At 40.0% G+C, this 21,181-nt stretch overlaps 1 protein-coding gene across 5 annotated transcripts in view; it reads left to right on the top strand.

Moving 5' to 3' along the window:
- The window catches only part of EPHA6 (EPH receptor A6), a 1,236,911-nt gene extending 1,216,368 nt beyond the window's left edge, over nucleotides 1–20,543 (top strand). For 4 of the 5 annotated variants that reach the window (XM_073616989.1, XM_073616991.1, XM_073616992.1 and 1 more), the window contains 2 exons: nucleotides 8,975–9,124; nucleotides 14,843–20,543. In XM_073616989.1, the coding sequence (XP_073473090.1) occupies nucleotides 8,975–9,124; nucleotides 14,843–14,957 (265 nt within the window). In that variant the 3' untranslated portion in view covers nucleotides 14,958–20,543. The remainder of the gene's footprint in view (nucleotides 1–8,974; nucleotides 9,125–14,842) is intronic. The other variant, XM_073616994.1, reaches the window with a different exon arrangement.
- The last annotated feature ends 638 nt before the right edge of the window (nucleotides 20,544–21,181 follow it).

Here is a 21,181-nt window from a genome sequence, read left to right as displayed (position 1 = left end):
TGTAAAATGCATGCCCCCAGATTCTGCAGGGCACCCATAGTTCCATCTAGCAAAGAATATAAGGAAAGAAAACTTTAAGAAACCATTTACACACTTTAAGCATCAAGCAGGCAGCACAGACCAGAACCAAACCAATAATTTTTTCAGATATCAGATCATAATATACTGTACTCCAGGGTCGGATCTAGGGGGCACTGGGGTGGGCTATGTCCCCTCAGATTTCAGTCATGCTCCACCTGGCTGCTACTGTGCTCAGTGAACCAAGCCTCTCCTCCCTGCAATGCCACACAGGTGTCCCATGAGTCCTCCCATGAACAGCTGGCACTGCACACTCCTCCAGAGCCCCAGCACAAAGCTGGCTGCTGCAGCTGCACTATAGTTCCTGGTTCAGACTCCTCCTTAGATGTGGAATGATGCTCCAGTCATCAGTTTTGGCAGTTCAGGGAGGAGGGGTTCCACTAAATGTCCGGCCAGCAGTGCCAGTATCTGCTATGGATGCCAAGAACCAGCAGTGTCCATCACATGGTGACATAGAGAGATGCAAGAGGAGGAAATGGGCAGGATTGGGGTCATTCCAAGCTGCATTTTGGAGAGAACAAAAAATAAGAAGGGAGGGGGCTGGATTTTGGAGAGACAAGAAAAAAGGGGGCTGGTCTTTGGAGCACCAAAAAAAAAAAACAGGGGGGGGTGTGAGGGCTAGACTTTGGAGAGAAAAGAAATGAAGGGGAGTGAACTTTAGGGGGAAAGGAAAAGGGGGGCCTGGAATTTAGAGGGGATGAAAAACTGAGGGGCTAGACAGAAAAAGTCTGTGCACGTATGCTAGTGTGCTAAATTCAGCTAATGTTATCTAGTGCATTGTCTTTGTCAGATTACATTAGCAATTTGTTATGTAGCACCCCCTAAAATGGATAGGCTAGGTCCAGCCCTAATATAATCACTTGTTTATATAACTACCTGATACACTATATTGTCAAAAGTATTGTGACACCTGCCCTTACATGCACATGTACTTTAATGTCATCCCAGTCTTAGTCTGTAGGGTTCAATATTGAGTTGGCCCACCCTTTGCAGCTATAACAGCTCCAACTCTTCTGGGAAAGCTTGGATTGGTTGCATTTCTTTGGGAATGTTTTATCATTCCTCCAGAAGCACATTTGTGAGGTCAGGCACTGGTGTTGGATGAGAAGGCCTGGCTCACAGTCTCTGCTCTAAATTCATCCCAAAGGTGGTCTATCGGGTTGAGGTCAGGCTAGTCAAGTTCCTCCACCCCAAACTCGCTCATCCATGTCTTTATGGACCTTGCTTTGTGCACTGGTCCAAATCATTTGGTGGAGGGGGAATTAGGGTGTGAGGTTGTTCTTCAAGGGTTGGGCTTGGCCCCTTAGTTCCAGTGAATGGAACTCTTAAGGCATCAGCATACCAAGACATTTTGGACAATTTCATGCCCCCAACTTTGTGGGAACAGTTTGGGGATGGCCCCTTCCAACATGACTGCACACCAGTGTACAAACAAGGTCCTGACCTCAACCTGATAGAACCTTTGGGATGAATTAGTGCAGAGACTGCAAGCCAGGCCTTCTCGTCCAACATCAGTGCCTGACATCACAAAGGCGCTTCTGGAAGAATGTCAAACATTCCCATAGACACACTCTTAAACCTTGTGGACAGCCTTCACAGAAGAGTTGAAGCTGTTAAAGCTGCAAAGGGTGGGCCAACTCAATATTGAACCCTACAGACTAAGACTGGGATGCCATTGAAGTTCATGTGCATGTAAAGGCAGGTGTCCCAATACTTTTGACAATATAGTGTATGTGTGATCAGCAGTTTGCTTTCAAATTCAGCCTTTTAGTCACATTGGGGATAGCTTCACTGGATATGCAGGGTGTCACATACACACCATGATGCCATCTTTGTACAGCTACCTTAACCAACCTGGCTGCTTGATTTTTGAGCAGACGTGTGATGTGTCAGTCTTTATAGTAGGCAGTTTACCACAAGTGACCCAATTATCAAAAGATTGCTCTTTAATTTGTTCTTATCCCTGAGGTTTATGAAGCAATATTCCAGTCAAATCCATAAAAAGGTTCCATAAGTGGGGTTCTTTTGAATTTCTTTTGATATTTTTTCAGTTCAGAATGAAAAGAAGCAATTGAGAAAAACAGAATATTTTCGACTGTATTCAATGGTGTAGAAAATAATTTTTATTTTCACTTTGATCCTTTCATTTATCTAGTTCAAATAATTTTAAAGTCAACTGAATAGTAATTCAATGCAATTTTCAATGGCATTAACTTAATCTTATGATATTTTTTGTCAAAATTTTGATGTCATGTATTACAATTGTGTGTGGCTGATTAAAAAGAAAAATGAAGAATAAGAAAAAATAAACAATAAAACTGGACAGAAACAAAGCAAAAACTTAAGTGGACATGCATTAATATCGTGTATTTAAAGCCCAATTATTATTATTATTATCAGCCCAATTATTATTATTTGTTGTTGTTGTAGATAGAATAGGAAGGGATTAGGTTTTTATCGCATTCTATGTTCCAGCTGGGGAGATTTAACTTCTCTAGTAGTCCTGCTAACCATTGTCACTGGGACTGAAAGTGGTGGGGCATTCAAAATTTAAAAATTACCACCAGGATTAAAAATGACTCGTTCAGTGAGGCTTTTTCAGGTGGCATCTTTCTAAAGCCAGCCATAGATAGTTCAATGGATCGACCTGGGTACAGTCAGCCTGCCCATAGATGGTTAAAACCTCTGCCGGTTCAGCAGGGACCAGCAGAGGTGCGAACCATGTATGGGCAGGCTGATTGTACCCAAGTCGTTCCATCGATCAACTTGGGTACAACCAGCATGTTGGATATTTACAAGATATTTTTTGCAAATATTGCCAGTGCCTTTAGCAGGGCCCCCCGCTGAGAGAACATAAAAGCTCGGAGGGATTCCACCAACATCTATGGCCGGCTTAAGGGAGGATTTCCTTGCTTCCCTTCTGTCCTGTTGCGTCTTATAACAGAAAGGCTTAGTTCACACACAGGCATCCGGGATGTGGTAAAACAGACAGTTGATCTGCGTTTTTACAGCCCCTGATCCCCCCCCCCCCCCCCATTTACAAGCAGACATGGTGTCGCTCAGATAGTTATACATTGCCACAGATGTGGCAATTTCAACGCTCCACCTGACAAGCTCTCCCATGCGAGTGAATAGAGCTACAACACAATTAAAAACCAAATGTTTGGGTTGCAGTTGCAGCACTACCCTACAATGCCAAATTGCTGTTCGGCAATAAAAGAAAGAAAGTACCAGTAGGCAGTAGCATCACAGTCTTCAGCTTTCCCCATCTTCTAAAAAGCGATCACTTCTCAGGGGATGGTAGACAATGTCATAAGTGTGAAAGGAGTCAAAGTGAAGGAAACTCTCCCCCATATAGGACACAGAAAGCAAAAAAACTTGTGAGGAGTTTAATCATTCCTACTCTATCCAAAACTAAAATATTTTGGCTTTAGATGTAGTATAACCACTTGCCCTCCGGAAGATTTACCCCCCTTTCTGACCAAGCCATTTTTGCGATACGGCACTTACTTTAACTGACAGCGACGCTGTACTAAAATAAAATGTACGTCCTTTTTTTCCCACAAATTGAGCTTTCTTTTGATGGTATTTGATCACCTCTGCGGTTTTTATTTTTTGCGCTAGAAACAAAAAAAGACCAACAATTTTGAAAAAGAACAATATTTTTTTCTTTCTGCTATAAAACCTATCCAATACAAAAATGTAAAAAATCGAATTTCTTCATCAATTTAGGCCAAAATGTATTCTGCTACATGTTTTTGGTAAAAAAAAAAAAAAATCCCAATAAGAGTATATTGATTGATTTGCGCAAAAGTTATAGCGTCTACAAACTGTAATTTAATGTAATATAGTTATGGAATTTTTATTTATTTTTTACTAGTAATGATGGCGAGCAGTGACTTATAGCAACTTATATTGCAGCAGACAATCGGACACCTGACTGGCGCTTTTGTCATTGTACTAATGACACTGGCTGGGAAGGGGGTTAACATCAGAGGCAATGGAAGGGTTAAATGTGTGCCTGGCCAGTGTTTTACTACTTGTGGGGGGGTACTTGTACTAGTGGAAGGCAAAGATCTGTGTTCCTGCTTTGCAGGTGTTTTGTCAGATTAGGGAACCTGTCAGATTTTGTAACGGAAGTGATGTTCCGTTGCGGCCATCTTGCTACATCCTGCACTCCTCCACAGTAAGGATATAGTGAGAAAGTGGCAAGCAGACATCTTGTTACACCCACCGGAGTCATGCAGTTCACACTTATTTTTACTAGTAAACTCAGCTTATATAGTGAAATATAACTAAAAATCCATCTGACTGTTTAGATGTTGAATTTTAAAAGCAGCGGCACGCCTGCTGATCTCACAGGTTTGTTAATTTGACAGAACACCGCTGCTTTGAAAAATCAACATCAAAACAGTCTGACGGATTTCAAAATACTGAGTTTCATTATATAAGCTGAGTTTACTGTTAAATATAAGTGTGAAATGCAAGACAGCGATGGGTGTAACAAGATGTCAGCTTGCCGCCTTCTCACTGTATCATTATTGTGGACGAATGTTGGGTGTAGCAAGGAATGTCACTTCCGTTACAAAATCTGACAGGTCACCTAATCTGATGAAACACTGGAACACAGGATCAATGCTTTCCATACTGACAGAGTGACCTTCTGCCTTGTTTATATAGGCCGACTGTGGTTCTGCCTGTGTAACAAACGATCGCTGGGTGCTGGCAGGCATCGGGCCCCCGGTTAAGCAAACAATGCAAATAGCAATTGTAATGTGCAGCAGCAGCACCTCATAACAACCAATTTGATTTCATATTGCTACAACATTCCAGTAGTATGCCCTGGTAGTTATTAGTAACTCCACTATAAGGAGATTTACTAAAACTGGTGCAGCTGTGCATAGTGACCAATCAGCTTCTAACTTTAGCTTGGTCAATTACGCTTTGAAAATAAAACCTAGAAGCTGATTGGTTACTATGCACAACTGTACCAAATTCTGTGTGCACCAGTTTTAGTAAATCTTCCCCTATGCATATCATTAGGGCTTTTAGCCTTGTCTTATGAAGCCAGCACAGTCCAGCCTAGTTAAACAAATTGTCCTCCTGATGAGATGCTCATACATTCATTTTAGACTGGGTATAAAGGAAGGGTTGATGATTCAGTAATTTAATGAATGATGTGTAAACTAAAGGGCAGTGGAATGTAGACCATAGGATCAAGATCATTAAATTCAAACTACTATGACCTATGTACGGAGAAGTAAGTCAATGTATAGAAGAATGCAACCTTCACGGTTATAGCTGCTATTAATCTATATGCATGGAGCCAGCTGATGATTAAGAGGAGGCGAGGTGCACAATGGCTTAACGTGCCCTCTGTTCGGCAACAGCGTTATTTATTCAAGTCCTAAACTGGTCATTGGAGTAGTATAATGTGGCTGGGCTTTTTCTTCATTTACAGCACGCTGTTATCCTGAAAGATCTCTTAATCATGGTAATTACAGCTATCTGTTACACTAACACAGTCCATTCAGGTATGAGCAGTGTCCATTATAAATGGCGATCACACCTGTCTGCATACCAGGACTCTAATTTTCTTCTGACAAATTGCAGCAGCTCTCTTATTAATTGGGGTCATTCTATGAATATATCATCAGCTCATCCCTCTATCCCCATTGTTCTGTCTCCATGCCTACCAGCAACAAAAAAGGAATGGCCATGGTGTTAAACAAAAAACAATAATAATTAGGCTCCCAAAGATGCTCTGGATGGGGAGAAATTGTCTAAAATCATTTTTTTGTCATTTCTTTTCTCTCTTCTTCTTAAAGCAGAGTTCCACCCAAAAGTGGAACTTCCACTTATCTGTCTCCTCCCCCCCTCCGGTGCCACATACTTTCAGGGGGGAGGGAGGAACGGGTACCTGTTTCTGACAGGTACCCTTCCCCACTTCCGGGACATAGCTCCGTGGTGCCCTCTCTCGGAAGTTCAGCCCCCTTCCTCCTTCCTCCGCCGCCAGGCCAGTTATAAAGCATAGTACACTTCACCATGCTCAATAGGGAACGGCTGTGAAGCCAAAAAGCTTCACTGCCAGTTTCCCTTACCAGGAATGGCGGCGGCAGCACCTGAGAGCCGATCCGAACATCGGCTGGGGTGCCGACATTGTGGGAACCCTGGACAGGTAAGTCTCCTAATATTAAAAGTCAGCTGCTACAGCATTTGTATCTGCTGACTTTTAATTTTTTCGTGGGTAAGTGGAACGCCTCTTTAAGCCATGGCATACTATTTACAGGGCCATCTTTAATATTGATTGAACCCTGGGCAAACATTTTCTTGCCCCCCCCCCCCCATCAAATCCACTTATCAACTATTTGTGGGCAGCATGGGCTGAAGGGGCAGCTGCTTTGGGCCCCACAACAATGACTGAGCCCAGGGCAGCTTCCCCTTTTGCCCTGCATTAAAGATGGCCTTGACCATTTGTATATCTGGTACACAGGCAATGTAATGCAAGCCAAAACATGATTCAGTGGGTTGAAGGAAAAAAAAACTTATTCCTCCATCCACACATTTGATTACCCCGCTCATGCATCCACTGATGGAACGTATAACCTTTTACATGGCTTATTAAGATATACATGAAAAAACTGTAAAGTAAAAAATGTTAACTATGCATGTTATTGTCTAAAAAAAAACAGGTTTTGTGTATATTATGTATGTATTAGGGGGCAGCCATGTTTGCTCATTACATATTCAGGCTCTGCTTCCTGCTACACGACCGCTACTTCTCATCTATAGGTCAGACAACTCAGTAAAAGGATTGGATTCCCTGCATGGCTGATATTTTATCTCCACATTTAATAAGCAGGGAAGTCGATTCAAATACAAAGCTCTGTCTAGTTGGTGAATCTGCAAATTTGGATACTTAATACAATATCAAATATAAGTGAGGGCATTTAAAGTTGCATCAAACATTTCTTTTTACATTAATAATGTAAAACAACTCTTCATTTGTACAGTATACTTCCCCTTTAACATTTAATACATTTTATACACTGATTTAGAATGGTTGTAAACCCTTCCATATACCCTGTGAAGTGACTAGCCTCAGGTGAGATTAAACAAGTCCTCCGCCATAAGTTATACCCGTTTATCTGCAGTCATTCAGAGTGCAGATATTACACAGCTTGTCTGAGCTTCCAGAAGGCAGGGGTCAGGGAGCTGAAGTTAAACTCTGCAGAGCTCAGTGAGGAGAGCTCCGAGAGCTGATTGGAGGGAAGAGACACGCCCCCCCCCCTTCTCACAGCACACAGGAACAGAGCTGAGGCTGCCAATCAAAGGCTGTGTGCTGGAGCTCTCTCCCTCCCGGTAATATAAAAACATAAATAAAACAGAATGTTTTGCTTACATGTTTGGATGATTGATATAAACACAGCTTCATCTTTTTTACTAAGCCCAGCGACCATTCAGTTTGCAAATCTGAAATTGAAAATCTGTGCTGTTTTAGTAAATCAATCCTGTGTCTAACTTAAAGTGTTACTAAACCCACAACAGTAAAATCAGTCTGTATATGCAGTAAAGCATGCTTGTTATACTCACTGTGGAACCTAAGGGGTTAATCTTCTGCATCGTGTAAAAATGCTGTTTGATTCTGTCTTCTCAATACCTCCCCTTCTTCCACAGTCCCCAATCTATCTGCTGATAGAACAGAGCCTTGGGGGCAAGCTGCACATGCTCAGTTTGGTGTGTATTGCTAGGGTTTTTTTTTTTCTTGGGAGGGTACATGTGATCAGCACAGGGCCAATCAGCACTGTCCAGACAGAGTGTCAGGGGTCCTGCAGCCTCATAGGACAATCAGGGGAGAATGAAAACTCCTCCTACAAGCTTTAAGCAGACGCTGATAGAAGTCACAAGACTGCTCTAACTGCGGAAGAGAAAAGGTATTTAGCAGTTTATATTAACTGAAATTTCATTTCCATGTTCTGTGTACTGTGGGAGATCAGATATAGTGAAAGCAGGGTCCTGGGTTTAGTAACACTTTAAATTAAAGAGATATTAAACCCAAAAGCAAACATTTATTATATTGCAGACTACCGATTCTTAGATGCGATGGCTGCATTATTTTTCTTTTTTAGGTTTTCTTCCTTTCATTATAACTTGGTGATCCAGGCAGTAAGTCTTTTGTTTTTCAAAAGAACAAGCTGTCCCACAGATGTAGCAGTTACAGAGTTGAAGCAAACCATTTACTATTTAAAGGAAAAAAATATTTGCTGTAGCTGATTTTAAAGTATTAGCTGGAGTTTGGCTTCAATTTGTTTAGTATATCTAAATCTGCTAGTTGCCCTAACACTCCCCTCCCCCCAGATTAACAATGCTGCTGTCCAAAGGTGCCCCTGTGCTCCTTTATTCAGAGTAGAGGATCTTCAATACAGGAGACGTGTAACTAGCCAGATCATCAGCTTAAAACAGGGGGGGGAAACTAAAAAAAAATAAAACGAATGTAGCCACCGCATCTAATGATTGATAAGCTGCAATGTATTACATTTTTGGTTTTGGGTTTAATATCACTTTATTGTTATAATGCAAAGGACAGACACTATTTTTTGTATGGCTATACCATTTACAAACACTCTAAACTATTATGATGAGTTTACCCCAACAAACAGATCTAGCCATCAAATAAAAGTAAGCCATGGGGCTATATCATAAACATGGATAGAAGAAGCTTTTCAGCCAATCTGGATGACAGTTGGAAAGTCCATGGAGCAGGACCTGCACTGTTCCCTTTGATGGAGTAGTACCCAAAGTCGTCCTAGTTAAATGATATGAACTGATGTTTGTATTTAACCATCTGGGCTGCAAACACTTTTAATGTGTTTTTTTTTTTTCTTTTTTCTTCTAGTTTGCCAGAGTCACCAGGGGAAATGGCAGAATATCACTTTTTTGTCACAGTCACTGAGTGGCTAGATTCTATCAAGATGGGTCAGTATGCCAGTAACTTCATGGCAGCCGGGTTCACAACGCTGGACCTAGTTTGCAGAATGAGCATTGAGTAAGTCGTTATGTAATAAGAGACACTTTTTCAGGAAAAAATTGTTTCCATTACATTAACCAGCAATGCTATTTATTCTTTATGCCTGATTCAATCTGTATAATTATACTAACCAAGAAACACTGCGCCAACCAAAAAAAAAGTTTCATCAATTCAAAGATTGTGTCTATGTTACCCTGTTTCCCCGAAAATAAGACCTAGCGTGATTGTCAGTGATGGCTGCAATATAAGCCTTACCCCCCAAATAAGCCCTACCCTGTTTCCCCGAAAATAAGCCCTACCCTGAAAATAAGACCTACAATGACTTTAACTAGGGCTTATTTGGGGGGTAGGGCTTATATTGCAGCCATCACCGACAATCACGCTAGGTCTTATTTTCGGGGAAACAGGGTATGTGCTGTTGCTGCTTATCACTGATAAATAACAACCAATAGTGTAGCGCAACAAAAAAAAAATGTAAATATACACATCAATATACAACATCCAACATTCCCATTTAATAAAGTGTAAGATGACCGTCCACTGTTGGTGTATTTTCTTATTACAATGTATAGTGTGTCCACACACACGTGCTCTCTTCCAATTGAATGTGCCAGAAAAAAACAGTGTTCCACCGCTGTGCTCCACCACCTGTTCCAGCTGCCTCTTACCTCATCTGGAGACCCCCATAAAGGTAAGGTCAGTAAAGCCTTCCGAGATCACTGGGTGTAACCACTGCAGGAGCGCTTCAGAAGATGCTTCACAGATATCCGGGTCAGATTACACTGTGCTTCTCATTATGATAGCCTCCAAAACTCACCCAGGAATAGATCAAATAAAACTATCATAGTGTAGTATGTAAAATCAAAGGACTACTTTATTTAAAAAAAAAAAAAAAAAAACGATATATGCTCACAAGGAGAGTGCACTGAATACAGAATACAGATACGCATTTCGTCACGTGGTACAATGACTTCTTCATAGGGATAAACAAAGAAGTGTGGATAAACCACATGACGAAACGCAACGGTAGCGGAGTCACGTGACGTCACCATGGCCAGAAGTCAGCAAGCTGCCAACTTTTCTGCTGTGTGGATGTTTTAACCTAAGAGGGCAATATCAAAGTGAATGTAAATAGGCATCTGTATTCAGTGCATTGAATTAGAGAGTGCACTCTCCTTGTGAGTACATATAGTTTTTTTGGATAAAGTAGTCCTTTGATTTTGCATACTAGACTGTAATAGTTTTATTTGATCTATTCCTGGGTGAGTTTTGGAAGCACAGTGTAATCTGATCCGGATATCTGTGAAGCATCTTCTGAAGCGCTCCTGCAGTGGTTACACCCAGTGATCTCGGAAGGCTTTTTACTGACCTTGCCTTTATGGGGGTCTCCAGATGAGGTAAGAGGCAGCTGGAACAGGTGGTGGACCACAGTGGTGGAACACTATTTTCTTTGGCACATTCAATTGGAAGAGAGCATGTGTGTGTGGACACACTATACAGTGTGATAAGAAAATAAACCAACAGTGGACTGTCATTTTTCACCTTATTAGGATATTGATACACAATTCTAAATGGTAATGCTGGGTGTTGTATATTGATGTATATATTTACAGTATTTATATAGCCTATCTATTACGCTGATTCAATCTGTGTTTGTATTGTTTATAACTCTTATCTATGATGCCACATACTGTACAGTATATTGCTAACAAATTAGGAATCCTTACACCTTAACACACAGAGCGTCATACATAACATATAACTTTAGACTTTTTGAGAAGCTCAACGGGGGCTATTTAGAGCACCTTGATTTTGTCATTTTTATTATATCATTTGTGTGTACATTATGGCTGGTATTTAAAATGAGGAGATGTCCAGCAGCCATAGTTCATTCTTTATATGTGTTCTTGGGTTTATCCATTGTTTCATTTTTGGGCAACTGATTTGATTGGGTGCTTTGACCTGCATTTTACCAAATTTCAGCATATAGACTAGCTAGTAGTGGTTAATTACATTTAACTGGACTTGTTCTGTAACATCCTTTAAATATGTGTTTGCAATATACAATAACATTTACAGCCACATGGGGAATTTGACACTCATGGGATAGCACACAGGAATGTTAATTAACAAATATGCAATTGTATATAATAAAACAACACAGATAAATGAATTAAAATGGCTTTACAAGGCTACAGTATTTATTGTGGGGGTGTCAGGAACCATGAGACTGATGGAGACAGAAAATGCAGTAAAAATCACACCTTTTAATGAAATGGTAAAAATGGTACAACTGGTAAACTTGACAGGGTTCAGTAGCCAAATCGGGTAATCAGAACAAGCCAGGAAGTCGGGAAGCCAGAGATCAGCGTAGTCAGAGACAGCAGATAGGATCAGGAACCAGAAGGGACGTCAGCCAGGCAAGTCTTCAACAGGAACACAGCAGAGAATCTCTAGATATGTTTGACCAAGGCAAAGGCAATTGATGAAATGAACCAGGAAGTTTAAATAGCCAGGAGGGGCTGGCTGTGGGCTTGACTGATGAGCAGGAGATGATCAACAGGTGAGCCACTGTGGAACGATGAGTTCTGGCAACAGCTGAGCAATCTGAGCCCAGCCCTGACAGTGGGTAATCTAAAATCAATCCAAAATGCAACATCAAATATAAACAAAAAACTAATATCTTACCATGAGGTCCATTCAGCTTTACACTGAATGACCATCACCCACTGAGACCCCTTTCACACCAAGGCGTTTTTGCAGCGTTTTAGCGCAAAAAATAATGCTATTAAAATGCTCATAAAACGCTCCCCATGCATCTCAATGGACCCTTTCACACTGAGGCGTTGCGCTGGCGGGGCGTTGAGAAAAGTCCTGCAAGCAGCATCTTTGGAGCAGCTTTTGGGCGTTGAAAAAAGCGCCTCTCCATTGAAATTAATTGAAAACGCTGTAAAAACGCCTGAATAGCGCCTATAATTCGCCCTGAGCTGTAGAAAATTCACATGAGCTCATAAAAAGGTAAACATTTCAAGCAGAAAAGAGAGCATCTACAACAACAGGACTGAACTTGTGGGAAGGTCAGAAAGATTAAACAGACCATCAAAGTGGCAAAAAAACAAAATTAGACCCCTTTCACACCGAGTCGCCTATAGCGTCGGCGGTAAAATGCCGCTATTTTTAGCGGCGTTTTACCGTCGGATTTGCAGCACATTTCGGCCACTAGCGGGGTGCTTTTACCCCCACTAGCGGCCGAGAAAGGGTTAAAACTGCCCGCAATGCGCCGCAATAGCGGCGTTTTGCCGACGGTATCCCAGCGCTGCCCCATTGATTTCAAAACACACAGCTCCTTCACCGCTACAAAGAAGCTGCTGGCAGGACTTTTCCTGACGTCCTGCCAGCGCACCGCGCCGGTGTGAAAGCCCTCGGGCTTTCACACTGGATTGAATGGAGCAGCTGGAGGGCGGATTGCAGGCGCTATTTTTAATGCTATAGCGCCTGCAAAACGCCCTCGGTGTGAAAGGGGTCTTAAAATGCCAAAAAAAAGAATTAATCCCAGAAAAATGAAGATTTGAAGTAAAACAAGACACTGCTTGTTACTTTACAAGACACTGCTTGTTTTACATGATATCACAAAGGATAAACATGCAAGCAGAAAGATAGCATCAATAACACATGCTTCAATAACACTTGAAAAACGCTGTTAAAACGCCTGCAGCACTGCATTAATTTTACCGCTAGCTCCTCTAAAACACTGTAAAAACGCGGTAATAACGCTAAGGCATTTTAGGGCGTTTTTGAAGTGCCTTGGTGTGAAAGGGGTCTGAAAGACTGCAATGAAACAAATGAAACAAATAAAACAAAAAATAACATGGATGGCAAGGTCCACAGATGCACTGCTATACAACAGCTCCTGCCTCATGCTCTTTTGCAGTCCACCAGAACTGCCCAATGGGAAACTTATCTCTGGGTGAAAGAGAACAGCTGGGCAGGTCAGCAGACAAAGATTCTATAGCACCTGTATGGCCAGAGGATCTACCAATCAGCAATCTGTAATCATGCAGTACCTAAAAGCACTGATACAATAAAGAGCAAATATAAGCAAGAAAAATCAAATACTTAAAGTGGTTGTAAAGGCAGAAGGTTTTTTATCCTAATGCATTCTATGCTTTAAGATAAAAAGCCTTCTTTGTGCAGCAGCTCTCCTCAGCCCCCGTAATACTTAACTGAGCCCCATCTGGATCCAGCGATGTTGCACAAGAGACTCGGCTGTCTGGGATTTTCCCTCCTCATTGGCTAAGACAGCAGCGGAGTGCCATTGGCTCCTGTTGCTGTCAATCAAAGTCAGTGAGCCAATGAGAAAAGAAAGGGGCCGGGACGGAGGCGGGCCATGGCTCTGTGTCTGAATGGACACAGGGAGCTACGGCTCAGCTCGGGTGCCACCATAGCAAGCGGACAAGAGGATCTGGGCTTCTCTGTGCAAAACCACTGCACAGAGCAAGTTAGCATAACATGTTTGTTATTTAAAAAAAAAAACGAGACCTTAGTATCACTTTAACTAAGCCCCTTCCACATCAGGTCCTGTAAAGAAATCCATGAGTTCCCTACTAAAGGCTTAGGTTTGTGTTTTGAAAAAATCTACCTGGGTGAGCGGTGAAACTTTTCAACATTACTGAACAGATGTTCATTTGCATCTGACCAACTACTACTACCTGTACCAAAACAGGACCTAGATAAAAAATAAGGTTCATAGACATACAGCATACAGGACCTTTTCGCAGCACCCTGTAAGGCAACACATAACATACATTTTATTATTATTATATTATTATTTTTTTTAAATTATTTATATTTATTTATTATATTATAATTTATGATTTTGTGTTTCAAACTTCATCATACCTAATATCTAATATCTAATAGACTCTTGTTTGGACAGATTTAAGGGTGTTATTGCTAAGAATTACAGGCCTACAATATAAAACGCCAAATTTCCATGCAAAATAATTGTACCGCTTTCAGCATCTAAAATCCGACATAATCACACCGCCAGGGAGGTTAAAAGCCTTTACAGGTTACCAGTTAAGCAGGAGGTCTGGTAGTAGAATTATTGCACTCATGACAAAAGCTCACATGTGTGGTGCGATCACCGTTTACATATACATGCCAGATGTTTGCTATCACATTTGCGAGCATAAAGGGGACAGGTGCATGCTAACATTTTTTTATTATTTATTTTAAGTTTATTACTGTCGCTATTGCTATGAACAACATCCCTTGTGATAGCATAGTCAGTGAAAGGTACTCTTTACTGAGAGATCTGGGGTGTAATAGACATAAGATCTTTCCTCTGCCCTCCAAAGCAGCCGACCAAACCGAGATTGGTTTGATCGGCTGCTTTACTAACCAGTAACGTAAACAGTCAAAAACCAACAGCCAAAACGGAAGTGACAAAGTTCTGGTCTCTTCTGATTTCATACACCATAGAGATGATCAAGGAATGAATGTTCCTCCCTCATCTCTATTGTCAGCTCTCAGAATCTGCTGCAGCTGTGCATAGTAACCAATCAGCTTCTAACTCAATTAAGTTTTGACAATAAAATTTGGAAGCTGATTAGTTACTATGCAGAGTTGCACCAGATTTTGCACTCTCCATTTTAAGTAAATAGCCCCCTTTGTCTACAACATGTACCTGTTTCATTTGTTACATCATTTTTAATTTTTTGTTTATTCAAACAGTGACATCAGAAGAATCGGAGTAACGCTCATTGGACACCAGAGAAGAATAGTGAGCAGTGTACAGACTTTACGATTACAGATGATGCATATACAAGAAAAAGGATTTCATGTATGAAAGTAGTAGAAGCAACTGTTTTGTGCCTCAGTATTTCTTTACCAGAAGATATTCTTACTCCTCATATTGGATTCTCCCTCTCTAGACTTTGGAACTCTTCTTAAGAGAAAAAGAGAAAGATCCTTACACTTCTAGACTGAAGTTTTTGAACACTTTACATAGATATGTCTTCAAGTTACTGACAAGTAGAATCCTGGGCCCCACAGCAAGACTTCTCACATCTTATGAGTGTTGCGGCATGGGTGTGCGGCGTTGTGTGAGAACCTTTTCCATTTGTTCATGAACTCTGTAGCAATTTTGGCCAAGTTTAGCTTTCATCTGGCGTAGCAAAACTAAATGGAAACAGTTTAAGTGGCTGCAGACCTGTTTTTGAAATATTGTAAAATTATTATAACATTGGTTTTCAAAAATAAGAAAATAGTAACTATTTTCAGTGAATTCAAACGCTGCTCTTTGGTAGAGATAAAGTTTTGTAAAATCTTGGAAGGTACACTACTAAATCACATAGTTTTCAGTTTTCATAATCGATAATACACTCTGTTTAATATAAAGTTTAATGCCGCGTACACACAGCCGGACTTGCCAACGGGCTAAACACCGTCGGCATTTCCGACAGAAAGATTTAAAACATGTTCTATATCCGAGTCCGTCGGAAATGCCGACAGAAACAGTCCGATGGGGCATACACATGGTCGGAATGTCCGACCGAAAGCTCCCATCTGACTTTTTCTGTCGGGAAGTCCGGCTGTGTGTACGCGGCATAAAGGACACAGACAATTTTGAGTTCCCAGGTTTTGGTAGTAAATGTCTTAGATTAATTCTAGAAGACCTATGATTGATTAATAATGAGACTCTGTCACTTTGCCGATACAGGTCAAAAAGTTTTCCTGTAAGAAAAGCTCCATGCTACTCAGTGATACCTTTCCTTCATTACCACCACTCTGTTCTTCCTCAGAACTGGGAATCCTAAAACTGCGCAAAGTTCGTGTTGGGCAGTATCAAAGCTAATGATCTCCATCTCCTTCTTTTACGTGACACTGTTCAGGTCTGGTGATTGGACATTTAGACCTAAGCATTGCAGCCTGGGAAAAAGAAAGAGGTCACATGCGCCTTCATACCCAGAAAAGCCAAATATTTTCTGAGTTCTCCAACTTTAGTTCCCCAGATAGCCCAAGTGACAGATTCTCTTTTAGTGAAACAATGGGCTTCTTATAAGGCAATCTCTACATTAAAGTGAAGCCCTAATTACCTGAACAAATTGCAGCATTGTGCCTCTGTGCAATTGATCTTTGTCACACTGTATTGTGTAGTTAACGCCATAAGAAGCCCATTTTTTATTAGTTTTCTAATTGCAAATGAACTTAAAATAGCTTTGTGACTCTGGTGGTAAATTCATGATATTTGTGAGATCTTTATGTATAAGACATATATTAAAATAACACTGGTCTACAAGGAGAAACCCTCGGAAATTAAAGTAGCTAAATTTTACCAGAATCGGGTCATTAATAAAGGAAAATTAACTCCTGAATATTAATTGGCTCCAGTTTTCATGATACAGCTTCAGGTCAAAATCGCATCAAGTTAATTCACAATTACGTGGGGGATGTGTGCTTATGCTCCATAACTTTTCAGTAAAATGTGATATAGCAATGAGAATGGTGCCACACCAATCATTATAAATGTATCTTTTGATACCAATAACATGACTTTCCATTAATGTATTGTTTTTTCATGTAACATTTTCATGCTCCCTCCACACCATTGGGACTGTGAAAGCCATGGGCTTTTTCTTCTTGTTTAGTCAATGATGCAGATACATTGCACATGTAATGCAACAATAATGAGGGGTCCAACTCTTGTTCTGATCCCCTATTTTGCATCCAAAATATAGGTGGTATGCCTTTTTTAACACTGCCGTCATACTGCATTTTTGAGTTGCAAATGTAACCTTGCCACAAATGTAGCAGAAGTTATCTGCGTTGTTTACACAGTTTTGAGGCATCTTGGCTTCTAAAGGAAAAGTATCACCCAACTGTTCCTTGGAAATGTTAGGCAATGACACTTTCATAAACCACCAGATTTAACTGTATGATGTGTATATCTGACCAAGACAATTGTACCTTGCAATAAAAGAATAATAAATTATAGTTAGGTATTAATCTTTAGTCTCAAAGTGAAGATAAATTCATACACTTCCATGTGGCACCATTTTCTTTGTTCTACCGTACTTTGTTGAAAAGGTATAAGGCATCACAATCATCAGACACCTCCCTCCCTTGTAGGTAAATATACTCACCTGTGTATAAATCTTTAGTGTGAAATGTCTTAAAAACTTTAGCCAACCAGCACCTTTATCACCTGTTGTCTAATTCATGTCAAAATATGTATGAATTAGCACATTTCATCTCGGAGGTTGATAATTTCCCAAAATTTGTAGACCAGTGTAAATATCCTTCTTCAATAAGGCAGTGAACACTGGTAATGCACAAAGTACAGTAAACCATTGCGACCAATCTGGTTTTACAATCCATCTTTTCCCGAACTGTTATGCCCTGTATACATGATCGGATTTTGTGCGATCGGAGCTTGTTGTCGGAGATTCCGACCGTGTGTGGGCTCCATCAGACTTTTTCCATCGGAATTTCCGACACACAAAGTTTTCATAAAATCCGTTTGCGTAAATTCCGATTGTGTGTAGACAATTCCGACACACAAAGTGCCACGCATGCTCGGAATCAAGCAGAAGAGCAGCACTGGCTATTGAACTTCATTTTTCTCGGCTTGTCGTACATATTGTACGTCACCGCGTTCTTGACGTTCTGAATTTCTGACCAACTTTGACCGTGTGTATGCAAGACAAGTTTGAGCCAACATTCGTCTGAAAAAATCTGATGGATTTTGATGTCGGAATGTGCGATCACGTGTACAGGGCATTAGAGTACTTCAAGTAGACCACTAATTGGTAGCTTTGTGTTACTGAACTTTGGTGGTGTTCTTTGCTATAAACATAAGCGTGAATGTGTCTGCTGCCCATAGCAAGCAATCTCAACTGCCATTCTTTTACTATGTGTTTGCAAGTAAACATAAATATCTTGTTGCTATCAGCAGTATTAACACTTTAATCTTAGACACTAGTAGTACACAGGGCCAATAGTGTTTAAAAGTTTAAGGTGGCCATACTTATAGCGATTTGTGATCAATTTGAATATGCGCAGTCTCAAACAAGTGTCCTCTTATCTACTAAAATATTATTTAATGCAGAACACAGTACACTTCAAGTTTGTGATCAACTGAAAATATTGATTGAAAATACAATCTAACAGTATAAATGTAAACAATCTATTAAAAAAATATAATTTAATTGATCTAAATTAGATCAATTCTCCAACTCATGCATGTATATTTGCTCAAGCGAGCAATGATATTCCACCATTGCCATCTTTTGGCAGAGTCAAAATCAATCAAGAGCTCACTAAAACTATCAAATATGAGGGTCTTTGGTTTACGATTTTAATTCAATTTGATCAGTTTAGTCGCATGAAATAATTGATTGAATGATCATATCATAATTTGTCTGGCCACCATTAGATATAATATATTTCTGACTTTTAATATATTCACCCTTCAGACCAGTCTACAAAATGGCCAGAGATATAGATATAAGATCTTGTACACAAATCCAGCTGAAGACCATCTCTTCTCCATCATATCTTTTGTCATAAGCGATTGGAAAAAGAAAACGAGACAGAGCGCGAAGTAGGACATCATATGGAACTATTGTTCTCTATGTAAAACTGTCAACTTTGCACACAACCTGCAATGGAAGGATTTCAGAAAACATAAGAAAAAACACCAGAAAAAAAGACATTTTGCACACTTTTCTTATGTTTTCCTCACTGCTTTTTGCAACCTTAGTACATTTTTGCATGGAGTACAATTCCTCTTTATAATCTCCTTCTTTGTTCTCTCACGTTTATATTAAATTATGACAGGATGGGAATGGAGAACAATCATGTGCTTATATCCCAAGGTGCACTTTATAAGATTCAGTCATTTAGTACATAAACTTCCCAAAAATAAGCAGCTGATGTTATTCAAATCACAATTCAGGAGAATACTAGCTATGTGAAAAGATGTGTTGTAGTGAGATTGTGTGTATGATTACGTGAGCTCAATAACAAAGTGTACTTCCTGAGGCCCAGGATTGAATTGTCCATATAATCAATACCCTATATTCTTGTACTTTTACAGTTTAGAACCAGAAAAGAAAAAAAAATCTTTGTCTTCTAGTGTTTTTACTTCATCTATGCCTCTCCAGAACTTTCCAGAAAAAAAAAAAAAAAAGGTTGTAAGAATGGGAGTTTTGGTAGTACTATAAGCAGCTGGTTGAGGACAGCACAGATAGGACTTACCTCTCTTGTGTTTTCTAGAGACTATATAAAAGCACATGGTATACTAGAGAATAGGAAATAGATTATATATAAATATATAAATATATATAAATGTTTCAGTACTCCATGTTTTATTTTCCTGTATTATTATGGAAGACGTCTTTCTTAAGTTTGCTCAGAACAACCTTGCTTTTTTTCTCATGTACAGTGGCATATAGTGCCTTTCTACAGGGTCTGTCATAATACCACAATTGCTGCTTTTGAAAGGCCCAATAAAAGTAATCTTGAAGGTCGTTCAAAGTCATTTCAAATTTCCTTCTGAGCAGTGCGAGAAAACATCAGTCTGTACACAAATCCAACCAGATGGTGACAGCACTTAGTACACCGAGTCCGGGTCAATGCTTATTGAATCAGAATACAAACCTATACTGGGGGAAAACTTGTAGGTAGCCATTGTTGACATCCTTCTAAAAGTGGTAATCATCTGGCTGTCCATGGCTTTATAACCTTAAGCAGCAATTATTCCAGAAGTTACGCTAGCAAACTGCAGCAAACTGCAGCAAACTATGCCAGAATAAAGTCATATCTCTTGATCCACATACGTGTTAAGTGCTGTGACTTAGACATTAGTCAAGCCATTGGATCAACATGACTGTTGTAGAAGAAATATTTAGCAATGGCAGCCTACATAGTTCCCCCACTAAATGCTCACTTTAAACTACAATAAACACAGATGGTGTGATTACTTAAAGTGTTACTAAACCCACAACAGTAAAATCTGTCTGTATATGCAGCATGACATGCTTGTTATACTCACTGTGGAACTTAAGGGGTTAATCCTCTGCATTGTGTAAAAAAGGCTGTTTTATTCTGTATGCACAGATCCTCCCCCTCCTGCACTGTCTATCTGGGGGAGGCCAGATAACACAGGCAGGGTAGCCAACTTGCACATGCTCAGTTGTGTCTTTTATGCTGGAGAGAACATTTACTTGTTCTCAGAGATAGCCAGGTCACATGATATTGACATCACACATGTGGGCGTGTACAAAGGCTGAAGTGGAAATCTCCTCCTACCTGAACTCTCAGCACTGAAGAAACTGTGCAGTTTATCACTGACTGTGGTATACAGATCAGCCAAAAAGGTATATAGTGGCATTATTTTAATATAAAAAGAAGATTTATAAGCTATGGGCATTGTGGGGGGGGGGGGGGGGGCAGATGAACTGTTTTCATATTACTGGGTTTAGTAACACTTTATGTAATGCAGGCCATACATGAGTCAAATTCTGAACAAATTTTCTTTCAAAAATCAAAATATATGTGTTTTGTGATCTGATGGTGCCACCATTGATTTTGAAATTCGACCAACCACGCCTTTAATTTCACCGCATGTTACAGAACATAATTTTCGTGGCTGCTAATCTTCTTTTCTTCCCTGGGCATTTTATTTTTTTTGTGCTCAAGGGAATTTATTTTTCAATTATATTTCTCACACGATTCTCCCATCATTGATTATAAAATCGTTTGTTTTTCAAAAAATTTCACATGCCCAATCACTCGAATTCGATGGCCGCACAAAAATCAGTTGTTGCTGCGGCCCACTAATGGTGCGAAGTTCAAACTAAGAAAAGATTTTCGAAAAAGAAAATTCTTTCAGAATTCAACCCATGGCTTTGCAAAGTGCAAGTTCATTTAAGTTAACAAATAAGATGAAGCTGTGATAACTTTGAATATCCAATCATATGCAAAGGTAATAAAATAAATACATCAAACAGTATTGATATAGACAGATTGGATGATTGATATAGACACAGCTTCATCATTTTTACTAAG

This window comes from Aquarana catesbeiana, linkage group LG02, assembly GCF_042186555.1.
Source record: "Aquarana catesbeiana isolate 2022-GZ linkage group LG02, ASM4218655v1, whole genome shotgun sequence".
NCBI classification, from domain to species: domain Eukaryota; kingdom Metazoa; phylum Chordata; class Amphibia; order Anura; family Ranidae; genus Aquarana; species Aquarana catesbeiana.
The sequence above is the reverse complement of the archived record's forward strand: the minus strand, read 5'-3'. Positions and strand labels throughout refer to the sequence as shown.